Below are 24,446 nucleotides of genomic sequence, written 5' to 3' on the forward strand. Positions count from 1 at the left end.
TTAATGGAGTTGTTGATGCCACAGTAAGTGCCATTTTAAAACATAAACCGTGGTAGAGACAATAGTAGATACACAATGTGGTATACAGCAACTGATAAAATATATGGGAAGTGAGTGGCCAAAAGGGGTGTGTCCTCAACTCTATTAGTTCCTAGACACCTTGGCATTGATGGATGTGCTGTTGCTTTTTTGCTAAGCAAACTGAATCCAGTGAATCCATTTTAAAATTGTGAAGACTGCATCCCAGGAATGTTCCCAGCAGAGGTCCTCATGGACAAGAAACTGCAAACTATGGAGCCAAGGGAACAGAATATCAATAAACCATCAATCTTGTTTAAAATAAGACATCTCAAGAATCAACAAAAGTTGTACTGTTGCAAAATCTTTTTTCATTCCACATGACTGGGTCATGGTGTTTGACAAGGAGCGATTGAATTATGTAAAGCATTATATGTAAAGACTGAAACAAACCAAACTCAAAGTTAATATTTTTGAACTACTATCGTAATGAATTTTGGGTTAATAAAAGAAGAAATGGGAAAAAGACAACAACAAAATTAAGAAAGAAAAGAAGAACCTAATTAACAAATAAGTAAACCTTCCTGTCTACAGTATGTGTAGGTTGGAGCATATCCTGTATGGACCATCCTAGTCCTGGGAAAAGTCCTGGGTGGTATTCCACAAAGCTGGTTATGTGACATACCTGGGTAAGTTTAAGGGTAGGTTAGCTGATAACCTCAACTTTCGGTTCCAAAAACAGAGGTAACTTTCTGGGTATGTAAGTAACCATAGCAACTCACTCTCTGAAGATAACCTGCTCCGGAGCAGGTTATGTTCCAGGGTTAGTTCATTTCAAGGAAATGTTACTAAGCTTCGGGGGTTGTCTGCGCATGCGTGCACTTTTGATAAGTGTCAAGTGGGCGTGGAAGCATAGATTTCGTATCCTATAATATATAATTGTACAGTATTGCTATAATTACATTTCCAGTCACACCCATTGCGATTGAGCATTCACAACTGTTTTATGCTACTTTTATGATTTGTAACCTTTTTAAAATAAAATAATCTTTATATAAAATAATGTGATCTGTTCTCAATCAATTTAAGGCTTTATGTGTTTATATTGAATACTGTACATACTTTTAATTAGGTTTATTATTAAATCTCCAAATATGATTGGATGCATAAATAGTACAGTATGCACCTTACAATTCTTGTAACTTCAGAACACTTTAATAAGAATTTGCATCTCATTACTCTTCCCCACTAACTATACTAACTATATAATATTTGACGCATCTCAGTTGTGGTGTAATGATTAGAGAGATAGACTTATAACCCAAAGGTTGCACGTTTGATTCCCAGTCTGGCAGGCCTGATTCCCAGGATAAGTTTAATTATACAATGTAAAAAATTATGTGTTGACTTCACTTAAAAAATATGTTTACCATTTTTGCATCATGGTTTTTAAGTAAATTCAACTTAAGGAGATTTTAAGTCAAATAATAATACCGCTAATAATACCATCTTTACTTAAAAAATGATGTAGCATGAGTTCAGTCAACTTACAGTGTTCATGTAGGCTGTACTTAAACATTTAATTTATTTACCTTAGTGTTCATATATTATAGTGAAGTATATTATTATAACAAATCGTATTGAAATAATTGATGACTGATTTGATGTCAGTCATTGAATTCTTCATTTCTGATGTGTGTCTTCCTTAATGTGGCAAGAAATACAATGGGTTGAATGCCTTACCAAAAGCAAACACGAATCACCTGAATGGTAACTTCACAGAAAACAATTATTCACAACAAAACAACATCAATAATACTAAATACACCTTAAATTTCGTTATTCATCTTATTAACATCTATATATAAATGCCCCCAAAGTGCTTATTATTTTAAAAAGCATGAATAATCAACTTTTCAGAGGCAAGGGCTTATGGGTATTCCTCACAGCATTTGTACTGATACAATACCATTGCATTGGAAATGTATGTTAGATTTACTTAACTTTAGCTGTAGTTTGCACAACTCAAATTTTTTCATTAACTTTATGCATACTTCTGAGCTTTTCTTGTAATTTATATTTTTGTGTTGCATGAACAAAGGATTTTAAGTTAAGATTAAAATGTTATAAAGGTATGTTAAAAGAGGTGGAAACGGCTAATTGTAATTTGGAGAAAGGCCTTTCAATACTAAACTCTAAGAGGAGGCTGAGGATCAGAAATACATTTTTAAGGAATACAGTCAGTATGAAAGTCTAAGTTTTTTTTAATGTAAATGGATTTAAAGTTATAATAAAAATGTAAATATGTGAGCAGTATGCCATAGGTGATCCCATTGGGGGTCACCTAATAAAGCCTTGGAAACCTACCAGCCTGGGAATCAAACTAGCAATCTTTGAGTTTTAAATCTATCTCTCTGACCATTAGGCCACAACTATCTTTGACCCAATGCATCAAATATTGCCTAGTAAGTGGACAACAGTAATGATATACAATTGCTCTGCAGTTAAAATTCACTATTAACATCCTTTAACTGTTGGAAATTGTAAGGTGCATATTCATCCAGTGATATTTGGAGATGTTTTAATAAACCTACTTCAAAGTATATACAGTATTCAATATAAATACATAAAGTTGAACAATAACAGCCTAAATTATTTTATTTAAAGATTATTTCATTTTAAAAGGTTAAATAATAAAGTTAATAATAAGAGTAGTTGTGAATGCTGAATTGCGATGGGTGAGATTGGAAATGTAATTGTAATATTGCTGTGAAATTATAATATATTATACGTAATCTATGCTTCCATGAACACTTGACGCACATCAAAAGCGCACACATGTGCAGACATGAACTAACCCGGAGCAGGTTATCTTCAGAGAGTGAATTTCTATGGTAACTTACATACCCTGAAAGTGTTCTTTTTAGAACCGAAAATTGAGGTTATCAGATAACTAACCCTTAAATTTACCCGGGTATGTCACATAACCGCAGCATTCTGGAATACCCTAGTGAATGGTGGAGCTGCTGTTTTTTCTGGATAAAAACACATTACATTTCTCCACCGATTTTAATACTTTATGATTTATTTGTATTACAGAAACGTTTAGGCTTAATTTATCGATGGTTAGATTTGAAAAGGCATTTATTGTAATAAATTGTTTTGTCCAGCATTCATTGGGCTTGTTTTTTTCACAATAATTTTGCAAACATCCCTAAAGCTGCCCTTTACCAACTGTTAACTAACTGTTAACCAACCATTTTAGTTTACCATCATATCCATAACCTTTTAATTTGCAAAATGTAATACAAGCAGCTGTTATGTTGTACTTAACATTTGTGGTCAATGTACTATTGTTATCTTTGAATGATGACATTTTTATTATTCCCAGATTCCCTCCTGCATGCTAAATTAAAGTAAGAATACTTTATTGGGGAAAATTAAGTGATCACAAAGGCACAAAAATGATTTAATTATCAATTAAAAATGAATAAATAAAGTTGTGAGATAAATGTTTAAAATATAAACTTATGAGAAATATAATTGTTGGAAAAAATAAAATAGGCCTACTGTGAAACAGCCAGCAGGTGGCAGCAAGTTTTTATTAGGTCAATCATATATTCAATCTATTCTTTGAAAACGACTGACCAACAGAGAAGGAAGTGAATGTGTTTACTGTAAATACACCCACGCCACATGTGTTACATAACATCATGTAATGTGGACTTTACATGTAATCTGAACACATAGTGTCAGGCTATTAACACATTCGAACACATGGTGAAGCTTGAAAACACGGCATGACAGGGAGGAATTTTTTTTAAAATAAGGAAAGCTTATTTTTGTTTTTAAATAAGTGTTTAGTGTGTTTACGAACAAAATATGTGCATTTCTTTGTGTTTTGGTAAGTAATGATCTCATATTTTTCTTCTATAATTTCAGATAGGCCTATGTCTTTTTAAATGTAGTTAAAATACTTGTTTTTCAAAAATGTTTTAAAACACCATTTACTTAAGCTTAATGTATTAGTGATTCATGTTTCAGCCACAGAAATTAGATTTTTTATTTTTTATTTAAGACAGTTATTATTTTTTATTTTTATAGTTATTATTGCTATTATTGGTCACACCACATGATGAGTGGTCGTTGGACGTCGTTGATCCTTATAAACATTGGGGTCAGTCTGCTTTGAGAAAACTTGAAATATTAATGCAGCAAACTTCATTTTTAAGTTAACACAACTTTTTTTTGCAAAGTAGTTCATCTAATGGATGTATTGTTTTATGGTGTGTGGACTATCTTGTATTTGACTGCATGATGAAAACGTTATATTAAAGCCAACCAGCAGACGACTTGTAGATGTACTGTCGAAAAACGGAACTAATGTGATAAACCGCGTTTCTCGGGGACGACGGACCGTACTGTAAGAAATCAAAAATATTGTGTTCTTTGCTGGTAAACATATCTATGTTTTCTTCAACATTATGGCACATTGAGGGATGTTCCAGAAGCTCTGTTCTGTTTCTGAAGTCTTTAAAGTGTGCCGCGTTCTCCTTGTCTCACGGTCATTGCTCCAGCTCGCGCACGGTCACTCATCCAAGCAGCGGACAGAAGTCGAGGGTTCGTTTTAGTTTAGCCAATAAAATAATAATAAAAACAATTGCAAACGGAAACAAACATTGCCAACACTGCATGTGCATTAAAATTTGTTTTATGGAGTTATAACAAAATTAAATATAAATGCTTATTTATACATTTATTTTAAAAAAGTATTACAAATGTAATTTCTTTTAATTCATATGTGCATTGACATTATTCACATCATCAGCTCTCAGTACGGTGTCGGTCTAAACCTCAGAGACAGGTCTGTAAAACTATACTGCAGCATTTTGATGCGCAGTACAGCGAAGAGCTTGGAGAGCAGTGGAAAAGTGCAAGGTAGGATCCATGTCTTTCCTATTATGTTCTGTGATTTTAAGGTTCCTTTTTATTTCTAGACCTTTATGAAGCATGATTTAATTAACCAAATGTACAGTGCGTTTTTAAATAGTAGTTTGGACATTCCTTATTTGGGCATGCATCATGGTTCATTCCATTGTACATGAATATGATAATAACAAAGCCCTTATTAATGTTTTATGTCTTTAGGGGTGTGCTTCTTAATCCGCACTCATGGCAATATGGTGTCCTGCTTAATCGCTTCAGTGACCTTACAAACCTTGAGCAAGGCCTCAGAGCGCTAGGATACACAAGCCTCCTGCCACGAGTACAGCCTGAATCCCAGTCCCATACAGCCCACATCCCTCTACAGTGTCTTATTCACCGAGATCCAGTCCGTCTGCCCAACCAAGGTCACCAACCAAGCTGGCTCAAACAGTACTTTCTTCTGAATGCAGCTTCTGTTCTGCCAGTACTGGCTTTAGATGTGAGGGACGGAGAAAATGTGCTTGATCTTTGTGCAGCTCCTGGTGGGAAAAGTCTGGCCATACTGCAGACAGCCACTCCTCGTAAGTTCCAATAGGTGTTTAACTTATTACATATTCGTAACAATGTACCTGCGTCATGGCTTTGAGAAATGTATGTTACAATATCATCCCTATCACATGCTCCCATTTTTTTACAGTGGTAACAACTACATGCTATTTTGCATCTACGTAATAATTTTATGCTTTGTATTTGTGTATTTGTGACCCGCATTAAGTTAGACATTTATCTTAAACATTTATGCCATGCTGGAATGCATTTTCATAATTCAATAAATTGCTCAGTTTTCTCAGATACAAACATTTAGACATACATGGGACACATACACATGTACAACACCATATAAGTATTAAGTGTTAACACAGCTTTCAGTGGAAATGGAAGGACAAATGGAGGAATGAATGAATTTTTATGTTTTCTGCAAGTTGCTATGCTTGTTTTTTTGGTATTCGCGTTTTCATTTCAGGCGATGGGTAATTTCTTCAATATCCAAACAAAAAGGGTCAAACAAAATGCAAACATAGCACTGCGTATAATATAGAGCTGTTTTGTTTGAGTCTGCTTTCTGTATAATGAGTTTTTGGTTCATTTACACAAAGGCCCGGTTTAACAGGCAAGGCTTAAACCTAGTCATGGAATAAAGTGCATGTTTGAGCTGTAACTGAAAGCAACTTACACTGACAAATCTTAAAATATATCCATGCCATTAGAAAATTACCATAGAAAAATAACTAGAACTGAAACAGGAAGTGTTTCTGGATCAGTATTCACATCTTGCAAAATGGTCTATGTAGTGTTTAATTGTTTCATAAATGTGTATGCAAGCAAAATCTGATACATTTCTTAAGCTTCCCCTCATATTTATGGCTTTCTTGCACTTTTTTAACTCGATAACAAAATTGTGCTATTTGTTATCTTGTATTCTCCTTTTGCTCTCCCACTTGTGTATTAATCACGCATTGTTTGCTACAAATATTCAGCTCTTATGACAAATTGCTTATGATGTTCCTCGTTTGTAAAACACCTGAATTAGACTATGCTGAATGAATGAATAAATGTAAATGTTCTATTGTGCCCTGCACTGTTAATCATGTGATATAATTGAACTGTTAGGGCTCCTGCACTGTAATGAGGTGGATACGCACAGACACGACTGGCTGTTGAAGACTTTGGAATCATATGTTCCTACTACGCTACAACACTTGCTTTCATTGACTCGCCTGGATGGCAGGAGCGTTGGAGACGAGCGGCCGGGGGCTTATGACAAGGTATAACACTCACCTCTGCTCATCTAGAATATAAAACACAACTACAACCCAAAAATGAAAATTCACATCACATTTGGCAGATGATTTTTTCCAAAGCAAATCACAGTGGGTTCAAGCTACATTTAGTTAGTTTGTGTGTTCCTTGGGCGTAGAGGCCAATAACCCTGCATTGCTATCACTCTTCCCATAAGACTTTCTTACTTTCTACTAGTAACACAAAATGAGATAATTTAATAAATATTCAGTTGGGTTGAATTCGATACAATGCTACTAACATTACATTATAACTCACTTTAATGCAAGCACCAAGGATTATGGAAGTAAAATAGAGACAAATGTGTTTGAAGCAAAAAGACGTGCTGAATAGCACTAACTGAAAAAAAACGCATTGTATTAACAGTGCTCGCATTTTAAGGTTCTTCAATTCAACATGGTTGCATATTTAAGCTGTGATTTTTTTCAAATGTAAAAATTTCACACACAGTTTCACCGTTTAAAAATTCAATAATCAAAATTCACCTTTTAAATTTCATTTAAAAAAATTCAACTTGTTATAAAATACAAGCTTTAATATTCGACAGACAATTTTCAGTCCATATAATTTCGGTTTAAAAATTCGCTTCCACAAATTCAGTGGTTCAAATTCGAATTGAAATTCAAAGTTTCACATCCGGGAATCCCAGGTGAAGCAATAGAGCGCCGATTCCGCCAATGCATGATCTCTACCTGCTGCCTGTCCGCTTCACCAGCAGGTGGTGCAAGTCGGTTCTGACGAAGACCAAAGCAAGAAATGCAGATACTTTTTATATGTTTTCAGCACAGTCCACTCATCTGCTCGATTAAGTGAATTTATTTGATCTCATAGATCTCTTCTTATGCATCATCAAGAAAAAAATAATTGTTTCTTGTACTGGCAGCTTAGCTCACCACTATCAACCCTGGAACGGACATGGAGCACGGGGACAATTCCAGGTGGCCTGGAATCAGTGGACTATTCATACATTTATAATATTAATTTAATTATTTAAATATCCTACCAGATCTACTAGTACTGCCTATCTATAGTAAGAGTTTATGTTTGTATTTGGCTTGCTATTTATACGCAATCATTACTTTTTACGTGCATATGATTACCCCCTTGGTTAAAATGTTGTGGGTTAAGTCGGTATGTACATAAAAAGTGCACGCAAAACACATGCGTATCATATGCACGCAAAATATAATTTCTGTAGCTCGCCAAATACAAACATAAAATCGTGCTTTTGATAAGCACGATCTTAAGTCATCAAATAATGGTTTGAGTTTCGAGGATGAGAAAATTGTATATGTTACAGTGAATTACTGAATCATACTGTGTTTGAATAAAATAAGCTAATTGCATGAAGCTATTTGAATGACACATGCAATGGTATCTGATTAAATGTGCCAGAAAACAAGACAACAAGATTTTAAATCATTACATTAGTTACATAACACCATCACAATAAACTTAACATTTAAATTCAAATAAAACCTTTTATTTAGGTTTAAAACTAAATAGGAAAAATAGCAATAATTATACATTTTAAACAGACAATAGTAGGCTAACTGAAATAGTAGTGAAAACAGATGTAAGAACAAGCCATGAACAATTTTTCATCAGAACGTAAAATAATCTACAATATAAATAACAGTCTTTTCTTAAAAACGTAATTGTAAAATATTTAGTAAATGTAGGATATAAATGTAACTTAAACAAACGAATAACTACACCACTTAAAAGAGAAATATCAATGGAAAAATGATGCCTATACTTTTCATCTGAAATCTCAGAACGCAAACAAAATAAAGCCAATTATAACCTATTGTATGAACGAATGAATAAAAAACAAACTGAAATACTGCAACAATAAAGACACCTATACCTAGTTCTGGTATTATGTGAGAAATACGGGGGGACATGCTAAAATTCTCATTGTGTCATTTTGTGCTTTTTGCATTCATATTTAGGGCTCTTCCGCATTTCTGTAGCCTATGGTTATTAAAAAGGTGTAGGCTATACTAATCATCTGGTCTGAAGATTAAGCAACATTAAGCGTTTTAGCACGGTACACCGGCCGTGATGGCGTGGTCCGTGGACGCTAAAGCGGCATAGTAGGCCCTTAGCAAATCTTGCAAGATTATAACGTTTTTGTTCCACCATGCCACCATACATGTTGTGGATATTCAGCTAAATGTTTAGCAAAAGTTTAAAGAGGGTAAATTTGATAATTTAACTGAACTGTACACATACATTTTAGACACGTACATTACGTGTTTCTCCAACATGGTTTCAGTGTATTTCTGTGATTTAAAATGCATAAATTTAACAATATGTTGACTTATTATGTGAGCATATAGATTAAAAATGATTATAACATCTGTAGATGTTGCCAAACAGCAACATCTACAGATAGTTGTGTATATTGCCATGGAGCACTCATATTGTTTTCTGACCAGTAATTAAATATATTTTTCACTGCTCGGCCATGCAAACTGACTTGCGTTGAGGTGTATGTTAGAGAGGTCCTCGTGTGTCCCAGCGGCTTCGAGTCTAAAACATTGACAAAATATGCCTTGGGCACAGGTCGTGTCCGATATGGCATCGGGTCTCTGGTAATTTATAATGAATGTGCTTTTACCAATCGCCCCGAAAGACACAAATTAAATACATTTTATGGTTAGGTAAACAACAAATATGTGTTACGCCAAACTTTACAAGACATAATTAGGTTAATATACCGTGAGTGATTGACATTTTAGCATTTAATGAACAGACAGCAACTCAAGCAATTAGCGTGTAGTCATACTCGCATGTTCGTGTGTGGCACATTATTGGGAAACGCACACAGCATGCAACAAAAGTTTTTATCTTTGCGCGTATAGATCCATAACGCCGTGAGGTATCTTGCTTGGCTGCAGGCTGCACAAGACGTTTCGGGTCTAGTCGGGTTCTAAAGAAAGTGCTGACTATTTTTATCTGGTCTATTTTATCTGGCCTGCTCAAGAAGTTCGCTTGGCTAAAATATCAGTTTTTCTGTCTCGTATTAACAAACGAACGTTTCCACAATTCCACAACATCCAGCATGTTCTGAGAGTCTCAAATTAAAACAAGATCATGCAAGGAAAATAAAAAGAATGTTTATTGAGATTGCAGCTACTTCATATAAACAGAAGCACATGGGAGAGTACGGGTCAATAAGCTCCTAGTTGAGATCTCAGTTATTTGACCGCTTCAAACACAATACATGTCCTGTAAATGCTGATGATGCATAGTATTTATGTGAACACGATGTGCTGAAGTAAAAAAAAACTTAATTCCTTCGAGCCAGAGCAGGAAACCTAAAATTTCTGATGATGATGATGCATAAGAAGAGATCTATGAGAACAAATAAATTCACTTAATCGAGCAGATGAGTGGACTGTGCTGCAAACATATAAAAAGTATCTGCATTTCTTGCTTTGGTCTTCGTCAGAAGCGACTTTCACCACCTGCTGGTGAAGCGGACAGGCAGCAGGTAGAGATCATGCATTGGCGGAATCGGCGCTCTATTGCTTCTCCTGGGATTCCCGGATGTGAAACTTTGAATTTCAAGTCGAATTTGAACCACTGAATTTGTGGAAGCGAATTTTTAAACCGAAATAATATGGACTGAAAATTGTCTGTCGAAAATTAAAGGTTGTATTTTATAACAAGTTGAATTTTTTAAGTTAAATTTAAAAGGCGAATTTTGATTATTGAACTTTTTAACGGTGAAATTGTGCGTGAAATGTTTCAATTTTAAATATTCACAGCTTAAATATACAACCATATTGAATTGCAGACTCTAAAAATGCAAGCACTGGTAATGCAACAGATTTATTTTTGATTAGTGGTAATTCAACATGCTTTTTTGCTTCAAAGACTAATGGCATTGAAATACTTCCATAAAGGATTGGTGTGGTTTAAACATGTTGTCTCCCATAAGGCAACTGGCTTTATTTAAAAGAAACAAATCTCATATAACTCCATCTCTTGATTAATATTAATCATTTGCTAACCATATTAATAAATGTGCATAAACAGTAAGTACTATATATTTTATTTGTTCAACTAAGGGGAAAATTTATGAAGTCACTTTAACCAGAATAAATCAACATATTAAATTTTCATAAGGAAAAGAACAATAACTGCAATGTTTTATTCTGTTATCTGCAAGAGCCACATGCACTTAATAATCGTCTCAGAATTTCACCCATTCAGGGGTTTAATAAGAAACAAAACCAAAAAATATTATAAAATAAAATAACGGTCTACTGTGAATGTACCAATTTCACATAATTCTCTATGACATCACTAGCTCTGTTGTTCTCCAACCCCCTCATTTACCATATTGACCTACCGCTTACTGCCATCACTCGCAATACATCTAAAAACAACCAAAAAGCTGCAAGGTGGAATAGAGGTTTTCTGTCATTTGAAGTCAAAGCTGCATATGTAGACATTTTTTCCCACTCATCACAGGTGACGAGACGCCAGGCAGGTCACCAGCATCCCTGCAGGCCAAACATGTCAATCAAGCTGTGAATGTGGCGCTTTTAAGGTGCCTAGATACTGCTGACTGAGTAATTTCCTTTGCTGGCACTGAAAAGAGTCGGGCCACTGAGCAGAAAGGTAAACGAATACACAATGTGACAGGAGGTGTTGTGATGGTTTCAAATGAATGTAGCTCAGGGTGGGTGCTGTGCTAGGAGAGATTAACATTTTAACAGATATGGTGTTTTTGTATAACGCATTGAATACAGAAAAAATACATCTAGCTGTAGTGTGCATATAGACCAGAAGGTGGCAGTGTTGTTGTTTTACTCCCACTGACCTCCATTCACATCGGCGTAATACTTTAGATACATTGGAACTGTAGACGGAGACACGTTTACACGTACGTTCATTTCCCAAAATGTCAAATGAATATGTCTCTTAGTGCAACGACTCCCATGATTCAATCACTTTATTAGCGCACTTTGACAAGGGTAACAGGTTGCCTCTTAAACATGCCATCTTCCTTAGGCTCACGGGGGTCTTTTTCCACCATCATGTTCTTTTAGTACGACAAGACGATAGAGCCAACAGAGGAATTAAGATGCTAAGACAAAGCTGGCATGGAGAAAAACAGGGCCTCGGCTTGACAAGGCGGTTTTAGCCGGTTCTAATGAGGAGAGTGTTCCTAAAAGAAAACCAAGAAAGTACTAAGGTGAAACAAGGAACGAGGGGTTCGCTAAGGAGTGCATAAGGAAGGAGCAAAAGGTATTCAAAAAGGTATTTTTAAGTTGTCTCTCCTCTTTCAGAGAGAATATTGTTGCGCGTATGAGTTGTTTGTTTAACCAGTGTAGAAGATTCTAGCTCAGGTGTGTTTTGTGATTATTGGCCCCAGGTGTGTGTAGTATTTCCACTATACTGCTCTCTCTCCGTCAGCCTTTCTCTTATTTGCTCAACCCGGTTCACAGAGGATTGTGCGAGTGTGTTGGTTCTTTTAAAGAGCTAATGAGGCCCATACTGGCAGGTCTCTGCTGTCCTTCTGTATTACGTTCACTAACCCCCAGGTGAACATGAAATATGTCCCTTCGGTCTCATACGCTGTTTTTTCCTCCCTGTGGTGGTAAAACCGGCTCTCCTAACTGTGTTTGTCTGTGTGTGTTGCTCTCTTCCTCTGTGTTAGGTGCTTGTAGATGCCCCATGCTCTAATGACCGGAGTTGGCTTTATACCCCTGATACCCACCAAGGGGACATCTGGCTAAAGGAGAGAGCTCAACTACCACTCCTACAGAAACAGCTGCTGTGGTAAATATCCGTTGCCCAAACGCTCATATATAGACATCAAAGTTAAATGCTGTTCTTTTCTTCTCGGTTTTTGTAGATGGTAGTACTGTGTTTTTGTACTGTAATAATGGTTGGTATGTTTGTTTTATCATTTGTCAGTTCGGCCCTAGCAGCAGTGCGTCCTGGGGGAGTGGTTGTTTATTCCACATGCACTATGTCACAGGCAGAGAACCAATCAGTGATGGAAGCCGTCCTCGCATCCTATCAGGGGATGGAGCTTCTGGATCTCACGCAGTTGATTGACTCGCTGTCTGATCACTTTGGCTTTGCCCATCTCCATCCTCCATTGGGACATTTAGTGATCCCCAAAAAGGGGCAGACTTGGGGACCTATGTATGTTTGTCGATTGAAGAGAGTATATTAAAAACTTAGCAGTGTAGTATTGTGTCCTTACCACATCTGAGATGTAGTTGACTCAAACTCAACTGTCTTTAATAAGCTGTCAAGTAAAGCTTTTTGAACTAACATCAGATAAATATATCTAGATTATTTTCATTGACTATATTTTTCCTCTAATATATTTTTCCTCATGACCATTTATTTATATGTGGTACTTTTGGCTGAAGACGCGGCGCGATGTGACGCACGGCTTGTTCTAATGGGATTGTCGCGCTTCACTGCGTCACGTCCGGTGTGGACAAAATTTAAAATGATAATGGATTCTAATGCGTTCTATTGTCTCTTGTCGCGTCGCATCCGGTGTAGACACAGTGTCAGTAAACAGGTCAGGCAGGAATACAGGAATTGCTCAAGACCCTTCACAGTTGAAGCACCACTTAAGATGAAAGCTGTTTTTGAATCATTTTCAACATTTTAACATAGTTGAGTAATGCATGCAGACTTGTGTTTTTATCTACATTTAGTTTTTTTCTAAACCTCTAAGCTGATCTGCTCGAGGGGTTTTGCTGTTGTCAGCCTTTGAGGTCAATGACAAATTGTATCTAACAAAACTAAAATCATTTAAGGGGCACATTTTGATTATGTGACACCCTTTTAACACAGTACGGAACAATGTCTAACTGCAGAATTGTTTAAATAAATACAAAGCTATAATAGTGTGGAGTGCGTACTGTTGCAATGCTTTGGTTTCATCATCTTCAGAGGTCATCAACATTTATAGCAAGTTGGAAAAAACTGTTGTAGCTGTATAGCAACTGTAAATTAGCTGCTTGATATGTTACATACTGGATATTTTTGCTTCCTCAAGATTGATCTCAAACTGCGACGTCTCCACACATATTTATCGACATTGTATAATGGAATTATAACCTATTCTTCAAAGCATTACCAGCTAAACTTAGTGCAGCGTGGATTTTGCAGTATGTTTTAGGTCATTGTCCTGGGTGGAAGATGAATCATATTCTAAATTTCAGTGCTTTCTCAGATTGCTGCATCCTTGTCCTCAGGGATTCTACTGTACTTTGCTCCATCCATTTTTACTTTATTAGTTTTCTAATATTTGCCGCAGAGAAACGTCCTTAAAACTGGATGCTGTAGCCACCATGCTTCACTGTAAAGATTGCTCTGTCAGTGTAGTGTGACTTTGCATTTTACTAAAAGTGGCCTAAAAGTGTTTTTCATCCAAGGCTTTCTTCTCGTCACACTGCCATATAAGCAATTTTTTTTATTGTTATATCATGCATGCTGTTGTTATATCATTGCGCACTGTGTTTGCCATGGAGGCCTATAATTGTGCAGTCCGTCATTTGTGAGCACTGTAAAGCATTCTGGATAGATTCACAGTTGTTTCCTATTTTGTGCTCCACGTCACACCTCTATTGTAGATTTGTATTTTAATAACTTGGAAAAGAAAGTTGGTGACTTCAAATCAAATTTGGGTTTATTGAAGCAGGAGGTTAATACCTGTGCATTCATCATTTCCATTTTCTTTTATTGTATAATTTACTATTGAATTTAGTAGGATATCTTATTTTGATATTATTGAATTATGTTCGTTGACTGGAAAACTCTCTCATACATCATAGTTTTGTGCAAATAAAAATTGAAAAGGTCCTGAAAAGGTCCTAAAGAGGTGAATGCTTTTTTTCTGTGAAAAACAGTTTCATCCCTGGAATCTTTAAAGTGTGCTTTTTAAGAAAACCATGGAAACCTTTCCTTTGTCTACACCCCAATTATCCCTCAGTCTGTGGCGTATATGAAGTACAAATCTACAATTAAATAAAACTGATGGTAATTTATCAAATTCTTATTACTATTTCAGTTATTAAATATATGTAAAATATTTTATAAAGCAGCTTTGCTCGCACGTGTATAGGAGAACGGAGCTAAATTGCCTCGGTGTGTGAGTTTGAGCCGGGACGGCGGGTGTATTCGCCCTTCCATTTTCCGCGATAGGCTCCGCTTGCCCTTTCAAATCAGTGAGCGGCTCACTCGCGCAGGAAATGAATTATTACCTCTCAGAGGGAGAGGAAAAAGACAGAAAACCAGGGGCAGAGACTGGCAACGTTAAAGTGTAGTCAGTAAAGATCGCACTGAGTCCATTGCTCGTCTGAGAAATGAGCCCCGGCTGGTGGAAAATACTTTAAATAAAAAGACTTTAAAGAAAATTATAAGACTGTTCGTATTGTTTTTCTGCAAAAATTATGATGGAACGTGCAACAAAATTTTTATTAATCGCTAATGCGCTAAAAGGGACTAAACTAATCCCCATAGATATGTTAATGTTGAAACTAAATATCACAATTCACTTGTTCTATGTGTGTTTCCAATTTATTATAGACATGTTAAAGCAGATGTAACACACGGTTTCTAACAATCTCATATTAATCTTGAGTAGGCTACCTATAGAGTAGTATTGTGTGAAGAAGTGGTATGGGAACACTAACAAGATCAATGTAGCAGACTACGCCACCCTGTTACCAGGGAACTAAATGAATCAAAAAGGGAGCACACAGGTTCACTAGTGTAAGGGTCTGATCAGACAGAACGCGTCTTTTGCTGTGAGACGCTCCTCTTTTGAATTGTCTTCAGTTGGCAGGGAGCGTTTTGCGCGCTGCTTATGCGCGCCGGCGCCTCGCGTTTCTGCCGCCTGCTGCGCCTCGCGTTTTAGGCGGAGCGCTCTGAGCGCCAGAAGTTGAAAAAAACTCAACTCTGAGCAGAAAAGCGCTTGACGTCATGTGCGCTTTTTTCCATTGTTCAATCGGATGAGTGGAGAGGCGGGGCTTCCCTTGTCGCAATGCTCGGAACGCCTGGCGACATGGAGGAGAAACTTGTTGTGGCTGTTTCGGGTTACCTAGCAACATACAAAAAAAAAACCGCTGCGCGCTGCTCTTTTCAAAGTCACCAAAAGAGCAGCGCGGCGCGCCTCGCGTTTTCGAACATGAAAAGCGCGTTCTGTGTGATTGTACCCTAAAGCATGGATTCCAAGACATGGATATCGGAAAATACAAAACTTCTTTTATTGATTAACTATTACAGTAGGTACAATTAATAAATATGTTTAAAAAGGCTACATAGCATCAACCCAAGAAGCACACATCACACTCATACACACACCTTAAACAGGAGAGCAATGTTTACCAGAGGCAGGTAAGCTATAGCGACTAAGTATTACACTTCTATATCACAAAATTGTATCACCAGGTGCGCATGTCACACCACGTGCACACACGCACGCACGCACGCACGCACGCACACACACACACACACACACACACAGTATAAGCATCAATCCACAGCACTCAGTGAGATAAGGACCACCACCACGCAAAGCTAGCTGCCTGCCCTGGGCCTCAGCTCCTGTAACAAAAAAAGCTTAGGTAACTAAGGTAAACAAGTTAAACAACAATTTGAAACAAAAAAATAAACAAAATGACCCACTTCTACAAGAGGCCAGCACAACAGGCTCTTTCAATGAGCTTGGCATGAGTCAGGGTCATTGTTAACATGTGTGTGTGTATATAGCACTCTCATCTTTATTATTTGTATTTATTGTTTTCTTTATTATTCTGTGGTCCAGACAATGTCATGTGATCTAATCAGTGACTGATGATGAACACGTGCATATTTTGTTTAATCAATAAAAAGCAAGCCAGTTGCAAGGACTGGTTACTAGTAAAAAGTACAACGTAATTTGAGTATTATTTAAGCACTCTGCTAACAGGTTATGGACCCAGCCAATCTACCAGAGAAAGCCCAAAAACATGAGTAGAAGGGGAAACGAAGCGGTAACCACGAGCCGCTGGTCAAGACTCATCTTTGACGGAGATGAAAAGAAGTACGAGATATGGGAGACGAAATTTTTGGGCCACCTTTGTTTGCAAGGACTAAAAGAGACTATTATAAATGAGCCTTCCGATGATAATGAAGACGATGTAACGAAAAATGCCGAAGCATATGCAGAGCTGATTCAGTTCCTGGATGACAAAAGTTTGTCGCTAGTCATGCGAGAGGCAGCAGTCGACGGTCGAGCAGCGTTAAAGATTTTGCGTGGATATTGTGCTGGCAAGGGGAAACCCAGAATAATTGGATTGTATACAGAGCTAACTTCACAGCAAAAGTCTCCCAGTGAAAGTGTTACGGAATACGTCATCAGAGCTGAGACGGCGATCACTGCTTTGAGAAATGCAGGTGAGTGGCTGAGTGATGAACTTTTAACAGCGATGGTTTTGAAAGGACTTCAAGAGACATTTAAACCATTTGCGATTCATGTTACTCAGAGCGCTGACAAAATGACTTTTGCAGAGTTTAAAACGAGACTCCGAAGTTACGAGGATATAGAAAATATGCGAGCGACTACATCCGGGGACAATGTTATGAAAGCAGGAGCGCAGCATGATACGAAATATGCGTGTGCGGCTAGAAATATGGACATTGTCTGTTACAAGTGTGGTACAAAAGGTCACAAAGCGAACACATGTCGGCGGAAACAGTGGTGTAGTCAATGCAAAAGTAATACTCACCGCGATGCAACAAGCAGAGGGAGAAGACCGAGCGATAACGCACGAAAAGTGTCCGAGGAGACTGGAGACAAGGAGTATATGTTCCGAGCAAGTGATGCAGAAACGTGGAGGAGTGATACCAAGCGCAGTGGCCTAATGGTGGATGCTGGTGCAACTTCACACATCATCACGGACATGGAAAAATTCCAAAAGTTCGACGACAGTTGTGGGAATATTTTTCAGATAAAAGTATGATTTAATTATCAATATAATCAATAAGTGTTTTCTTTCATTAAATCATTAAGCTGTGTGCTTTTGTCATGTGCTTTCTGTATTGCTCAGTGGAAAGTTACTGTGACAGATGAGGTGAGACAGGATAAGTGGGGGTTGGAACCATAAATTGTCTAAATCAACACACACACACAAAGAGTGTTTTTCACATAAAAGAAATGTTATGAATCAATCCACTGCATATGTTTTAAGTATAATCATGAGTTGTGATGTGTTTTAATGAATCATAGGATTAAGAAACAACGCTACATAATTAAAAGTATTAGATGATTGAGTGTTTTCTTTTTACTAAAAGAATGTTAAGAATGTTGGTATGTTGTCCGGAAACTGTCTCTAGGAGACCACTCCCCAAAAGAAACGGTCTCTAGCGAACATTCCTAAAAACTAGCGACTGACCACAGGATGTATGTTTTGAGAAGATGTTTTTTTCCAGGAACTAAGAAAAAGGACAGAGTCAGATAACCTGGTTCACGGTGATTGGTGGAAAGGGAGCAGCACTCCTTAAAAGGCAAAGGAGGAGTCAGAAGATGCGAACGACGTCACATACTGAATAAATATGGGTGTTTTTGAATAATTTGGGTTGTTGGCTTGTGGTGGAGTGAGGAGATCGTCTGACAACCCAAAGCTTTGTTACTCCTTTTTACATCTGATAATAAACTTCTAATCGATTTTGGAGAACGTCTCTGTGCAAATTTTTGAACATGCAGGACTGCCTAAAAAGTCCAACAAGTTTCCAGGCCAGTGAACACTGCATAGAATTGGCGGATGGCACCAGGTGCAACGGAGTCGCCAAGCGCAGAGGGGAAGCAGTAGTATTTATGATTGACAACAAGGGATGATGTTCTAAAGCAGTGCTAAAGAATGCGCTGTACATCCCAACATATCCACAGAACATTTTTTCTGTGAAAGCAGCGACCGAGAACGGAGCAACGGTGATCTTCAGAGAAGGAAAGAACGTTCTGCTACACAGAGACGGTACCAAATTCCCCATACACGTGCACAATAAACTGTACTATTTGCACACAAAGGAGAATGAATATGTTGACAAATGTAAGAAATGTTATGACTTACAAACATGGCATGAGATATTAGGTCATTGCAATTATGACGATATAAAGAAATTGGAGAATGTTGTAGATGGTATGGAAATTAAGTGTGGAGGAGGAAACCTTCTAACACGGTGTGAAATTTGCATACAAGGAAAATGTATCCAAACTAGAAATAGAGGACCAGATGCAAGAGCCAAAGCAGCTTTAGAAATGGTGCACACAGATTTGGCAGGGCCTATAGACCCAGAGTCTAGGGACGGTCATAGGTATGCACTATCTTTTACGGATGATTACTCCAGTATAGTGTTGTCACGATACTGGAATTTCTAACTTCGATACAATACCTAAAAAAATATCGATATTCGATACCATTTTCGATACCACGGGGAAAAAACTTCCATAACAATAAGGCCCTAAATTTTTTACATTTTATTTAAAGTTAAATTGAACAAGGTTAGACAATGAGGTATATTTTTACATTATTTATTAATTGTTAATCTGATGTTCATTTTACTAATACATTTATTATTTAAAATCAAAGTTGTATTTGTCAGTATTAATGGACCAGAGCTTACATAAATAGTTGTATTTTTTAACTAACATTTAAAAGAGATTAAAAAAATTTGAACAAATGTATTGGGATGAACTGTCACTATAATGTATGAGTTAAGAAGATTACTTTTGTTGGTCTCTTTGGGCACAAAGGGTTTTTAGCTCATCGTCAAACTCATCGCTGTAGTCCACAGTGCTTTTGTCGTCGTCTGATCTCACCTCTGTCAGAATCGACATCTTGTATCTGTGATAGGCAGTACTAGTATGTTTCCTGTACTCTTCTAAACCCACCACAGACCAATCACAGGCCCAGCACTTATGCACCTGTTCACTGTAAGAAAAGCACGCTTTATGTTTTTTTACATTCATAAGCAGGACATGACAGTGAGTGCTTTTAAGTTCCATACCTGCCCTTTAATTTCTCGATGGCCTTATGAAACTGTGCATGTGTTCGTCGACATCCTGTGAAAACAATACAAATAATTATAAAACAATACATATGTTTTTTATAATTGACTGCTCCCCCTGTCATGCATAAGGTGTGGGAAATGTCCTATTGGGCAATTCAACTGCTGAAATAGTGGTATTATAACACCTAATCCTATTAAGCAAATATTTTGTTTTAATATGTAATTCTTTGACTTTTAAAAATGACAAAATGTCACCAATATGAATGCAAGAACATAATGAAGTAATTTGTCCCCTTTATATTATAAGTTAGAGCTGCACGATTCTGGATAAATTGAGAATCCCGATTCTTTTGTTTCAAATAGAGATTGCGATTCTTTTACGATTCTGAATGATTCAATTCAATTTGATTTATATGGCGCTTTTCACAATGTGCATTGTTCCAAAGCAGCTTTACAGGAGCAATGACCAAGGATGATGGATGAAAAATCCATCATCCTAGAAGCTAAGGATGGCTTTTAGGATGATGACTAAAAGTAATACATAATTTACTAGAGGTTCTGACAAAAAAAATGTTTATTTAGGTATGTAATACGTAGGACTTTGCTTCAAAATTATTACATATTTTATGGTTAACCTACAGTAGTTATAGTGAGAAATTTTTAACCACTAATCCCATAAGTAAACTAAAGTGTTTTTTTTACTTTAAATGCAAAAGTTTAACTTCCTAAAAAGTATGAATGCATTGAATTAACGTGTATATGAAATATTTCTCAGTAAAAACAAATCTTAAGGTGACACTTGCAATTAAAGGTCTTGCCTGATATCTACAGACTGCTTGAAGGGGTCTTTAAAGAAAGACACTACTGATAAACATAACAACGCAGTATTCTCACCTGTAAACAGTTTAAAATAACTTTGGCAACTTGATGAAAAGCTCTACTAGCGCAGCTTCTCTATTAGCGTAAATACAGTGATAAGCGCCACACACTCTGATGACGTGTTTTACCGCAATGACGGATAGAAACGCGCACTCAGATTGGTCAGCGCTACGAACTGTCTGCAATCGATAGTTTCGTTTCAAACCTGTCTAGTTAAGACGTGAAGCATATTCAGAACAATGTAAGAAAGACACTCATAAGAGCAGTTTTGTTGTCAGGCTGTATTTACTTTATATGTTGGTCTTCAAATCATTGAACAGCGCACACACATAGAGCGCTATGGTAAACACGGAAGTGCAAACGTATATCACACGCGAGAACTGTTGCGGAGACTTTACCCGCACCAGCATCATTTCAAACATCAACTTAACCAGAGCGAACAAGACGAGTGGATGAAATCATTGATGAACGCACATAAAGACAGAAACGCGTGCATTAAACATGAGAACTGTTGCGGAGACTCTGTAAGAACATAAACAACATATAACCAGGGCGAATAAAACGAGTGGATGAAATTATTGATCAGCGCACATACATAGAGCGCGATGGTAAACACAGGAAGCGTAAACGAGCGTTCACCAAGCGCCAGATGTGTTACTGAGACTCTGCACTGGCCATCTTTTCTAACATTAACACTTTTTAACTGCCTCAAACGAGTCAAGTCTGTGAGAGGAGGCGGGGCTCTGTTGTTATGCGTTCACGTGCAGTGTGTGTGTCACTGTCGGAAAAAAGAGAGTGAGCGGAACGCGCAGCTGGTATCGATACGTGGGACATGCATATTGGAACCGTTTCAGATTTTTCAGTATCGATACTTATCGAAATATCGATATTTTTGACAACACTACTCCAGTATGGTGTTTGTGTATTTTCTGAAAAGCAAGAGTGACACAATGACTGCCACAGAGAAATTTATAGCTGACATGGCCCCATATGGGAAGATTAAATCTATAAGGTCGGACAATGGCACAGAGTTCACAGGAACAATGTACCAAAGGTTATTGAGTGGCAATGGCATTAGACACGAGACTTCAGCACCATACTCGCCACATCAGAATGGCACTGCTGAACGAAATTGGCGAACCTTATTTGACATGGCTAGATGCATGCTAATAGAAAGTGGGTTACCAAAGACACTATGGACCTAAGCAGTCCAGACAGCAGCGGTAGTAAGAAACAGATGTTTCAACAAGCGCACCAAACAGACAGCTTACTTCATGTTGAGAGGCAAACAACCTAACATTTCTAGAATGCAGAAGTTTGGATCAGAGTGTTACGCCTACAGACAAGACAAAGGGAAATTGGACTCAAGATGTGAGAAAGGAGTTTTTGTAGGATATGATAAAAATAATCCATCTTACATGGTCTACTATCCCAATAGTAGGAAAATAAAGAAGCATAGACTATTGGAGTTCGTAACCAAAAGGATTACTGAAGGAGATCGGTTACCAATTGAGGATGAGGATTTTGGAGTCAGGAAAAGTCCTAGAGAATCCGAAAAAATCCCCGGAGTAAATCTGAGAAGTACTGAAGAACAGGTTATAGTAGAAGAACCAGGGAGGAATGCCCAAACACAAATAGAGGAAAGAGAACCTGAGCAAAGGAGAAATCCTGCTAGAGAGAGGAAAAGGCCAGGTTATTTAGATGATTATGTTTGTGGTTTGGAAGCTGAAGGAACCAACATCGATTATTGTTACAGACTTTTGAGCAATGTACCTCAAACATATAAAGAAGCTATAGCATCAATAAATGCCAATGCGTGGGTAGTAGCAATGGATGAAGAGATGCAATCATTAGAGGAGAATAAGACCTTTACCCTGAAAAGTCTACCAGAAGGTAAAGAGGTAGTGGGGGGTAAGTGGGTCTATGCAATTAAGAAAAATAGTGATGGAACAGACAGACACAAGGCACGATATGTTGCCAAAGGATACAGTCAAGAGAGAGGTGTGAACTATGATGAGACTTTTTCTCCAACTGCCAATATGACTAGTATCAGAGTGTTGATGCAAAAAGCGATACAGGAAGGTATGATTGTTCATCAAATGGATGTGAAAACGGCATATCTGCATGCACCAATAGAGTGTGAAATTTATATGCAACAGCCAGAGGGTTACGAGGTGAAATCTCAAACCAATGAAAAAATGGTGTATAAACTTGAAAAATCACTGTATGGTCTTAAACAATCAGGCAGAAACTGGAACAGAATGTTGCATAAATATTTATGTGAGAACAAGTTTGTACAAAACCCCGCTGATCATTGTATTTACACAAAGGTTACAGAAACTGAGAAAGTTGTCATAGTTATATGGGTAGATGACTTGATTATGGCAGCCAGTGATGTGAATGCCCTTAACGAGGTGAAAGGGATGCTCAGGGCAAAATTCAAAATGAAGGATCTAGGAAAATTGTCACATTTTCTTGGTATTGATTTTGAACAAGATGCTGATTGTGTTAAAATGTCACAACATAGATATGTTGAGAAAATACTTGAGAGATTTAACATGAAAAATTGTAAATCCAGGGTTACGCCCTGTGAACAAAAACTGAACTACACAGGTGACGCTGAGTTAATGGGTGATGTCAGAGAATACAGAGAGGTAGTAGGTTGCCTAATCTACCTGGCAACATGTACAAGGCCGGACCTAAGTTTTGTTGTAAGTAAACTGTCACAACATTTTTCTAGCCCAACTGTAGAACAATGGAAGACTGCCAAGCATGTTTTAAGATATCTAAGAAATACCCATGACAAAGAACTGTGTTACAGAAAGGGTGTGAATGAGAACTTAATACATGCATACAGCGATGCAAATTGGGCAGCTGATGCTTCTGATAGGTGCAGTACAACAGGTTATTGCATTAGCCTAAACAAGAATGGACCATTGGTCTCATGGAAGACCAAAAAGCAACCAACTGTCGCACTGTCTACTTGTGAGGCAGAATATATGGCATTAGCCGCAACTGTACAAGAATGTTTACACTTACAACAATTGTTGCAACACATTGATGGTATGACACTAAGGTCTATGAAGACAATCAGGGTGCCATAGCCTTAGCAAGAAATCCGGTGTATAGACAAAGATGTAAACATGTGGACATTAAATACCATTTTGTAAGGTCAGAAATAAATGAGGGCAGGATTAGTCTGGAGTACTGTCCAACTGACGATATGATTGCGGATATACTAACGAAACCACCAACAAAGCTTAAGTTGATGAAATTTAACATGTTTATGTTCGGCGTATGAATTTTGTATACTTGTAATGAAAGGAGAAAATAACAAATGTGAGAGTGAATGGGGGTGTTAACATGTGCGTGTGTATATAGCACTCTCATCTTTATTATTTGTATTTATTGTTTTCTTTATTATTCTGTGGTCCAGACAATGTCATGTGATCTAATCAGTGACTGATGATGAACACGTGTATATTTTGTTTAATCAATAAAAAGCAAGCCAGTTGCAAGGACTGGTTACTAGTAAAAAGTACAACGTATTTTGAGTATTATTTAAGCACTCTGCTAACAAACAAACAAACAAATCTAAATGAAAATGAACTTTACTTGTACGCAACAAAATTGGTACATCAATAAGGGAAGAAATAACTAGCTTCCACAAGGGGCAAATATAACATATGGCCCCTTTAACAGGAAACTGAATCACGTGC

The 24,446-nt window shown here is 37.3% G+C and overlaps 1 protein-coding gene across 1 annotated transcript; it reads left to right on the plus strand.

Annotated features, from left to right (window-relative positions):
- The first annotated feature begins 4,205 nt into the window (after positions 1-4,205).
- Positions 4,206-15,232, plus strand: nsun3 (NOP2/Sun RNA methyltransferase 3). Its single transcript, XM_057330626.1, has 6 exons — positions 4,206-4,638; positions 4,847-4,956; positions 5,167-5,525; positions 6,616-6,770; positions 12,485-12,606; positions 12,745-15,232. Exons 1-6 carry the CDS (start codon positions 4,486-4,488, stop codon positions 13,007-13,009), a joined length of 1,164 nt encoding a protein of 387 aa, XP_057186609.1. The 5' UTR covers positions 4,206-4,485; the 3' UTR covers positions 13,010-15,232.
- The last annotated feature ends 9,214 nt before the right edge of the window (positions 15,233-24,446 follow it).

Source organism: Triplophysa rosa, linkage group LG4 (genome assembly GCF_024868665.1).
Source record: "Triplophysa rosa linkage group LG4, Trosa_1v2, whole genome shotgun sequence".
Classification (NCBI taxonomy): Eukaryota; Metazoa; Chordata; class Actinopteri; order Cypriniformes; family Nemacheilidae; genus Triplophysa; species Triplophysa rosa.

Bases quoted from the DNA above. Each gene is read 5' to 3' on its own strand.
- nsun3 (XM_057330626.1), top strand. From the start codon at position 4,486: ATGTTTTCTTCAACATTATGGCACATTGAGGGATGTTCCAGAAGCTCT. The intron at 6,771-12,484 runs GTATAACACTCA...CCTCTGTGTTAG, and splicing joins GGCCGGGGGCTTATGACAAG to GTGCTTGTAGATGCCCCATG. The intron at 12,607-12,744 runs GTAAATATCCGT...ATCATTTGTCAG, and splicing joins CTACAGAAACAGCTGCTGTG to TTCGGCCCTAGCAGCAGTGC.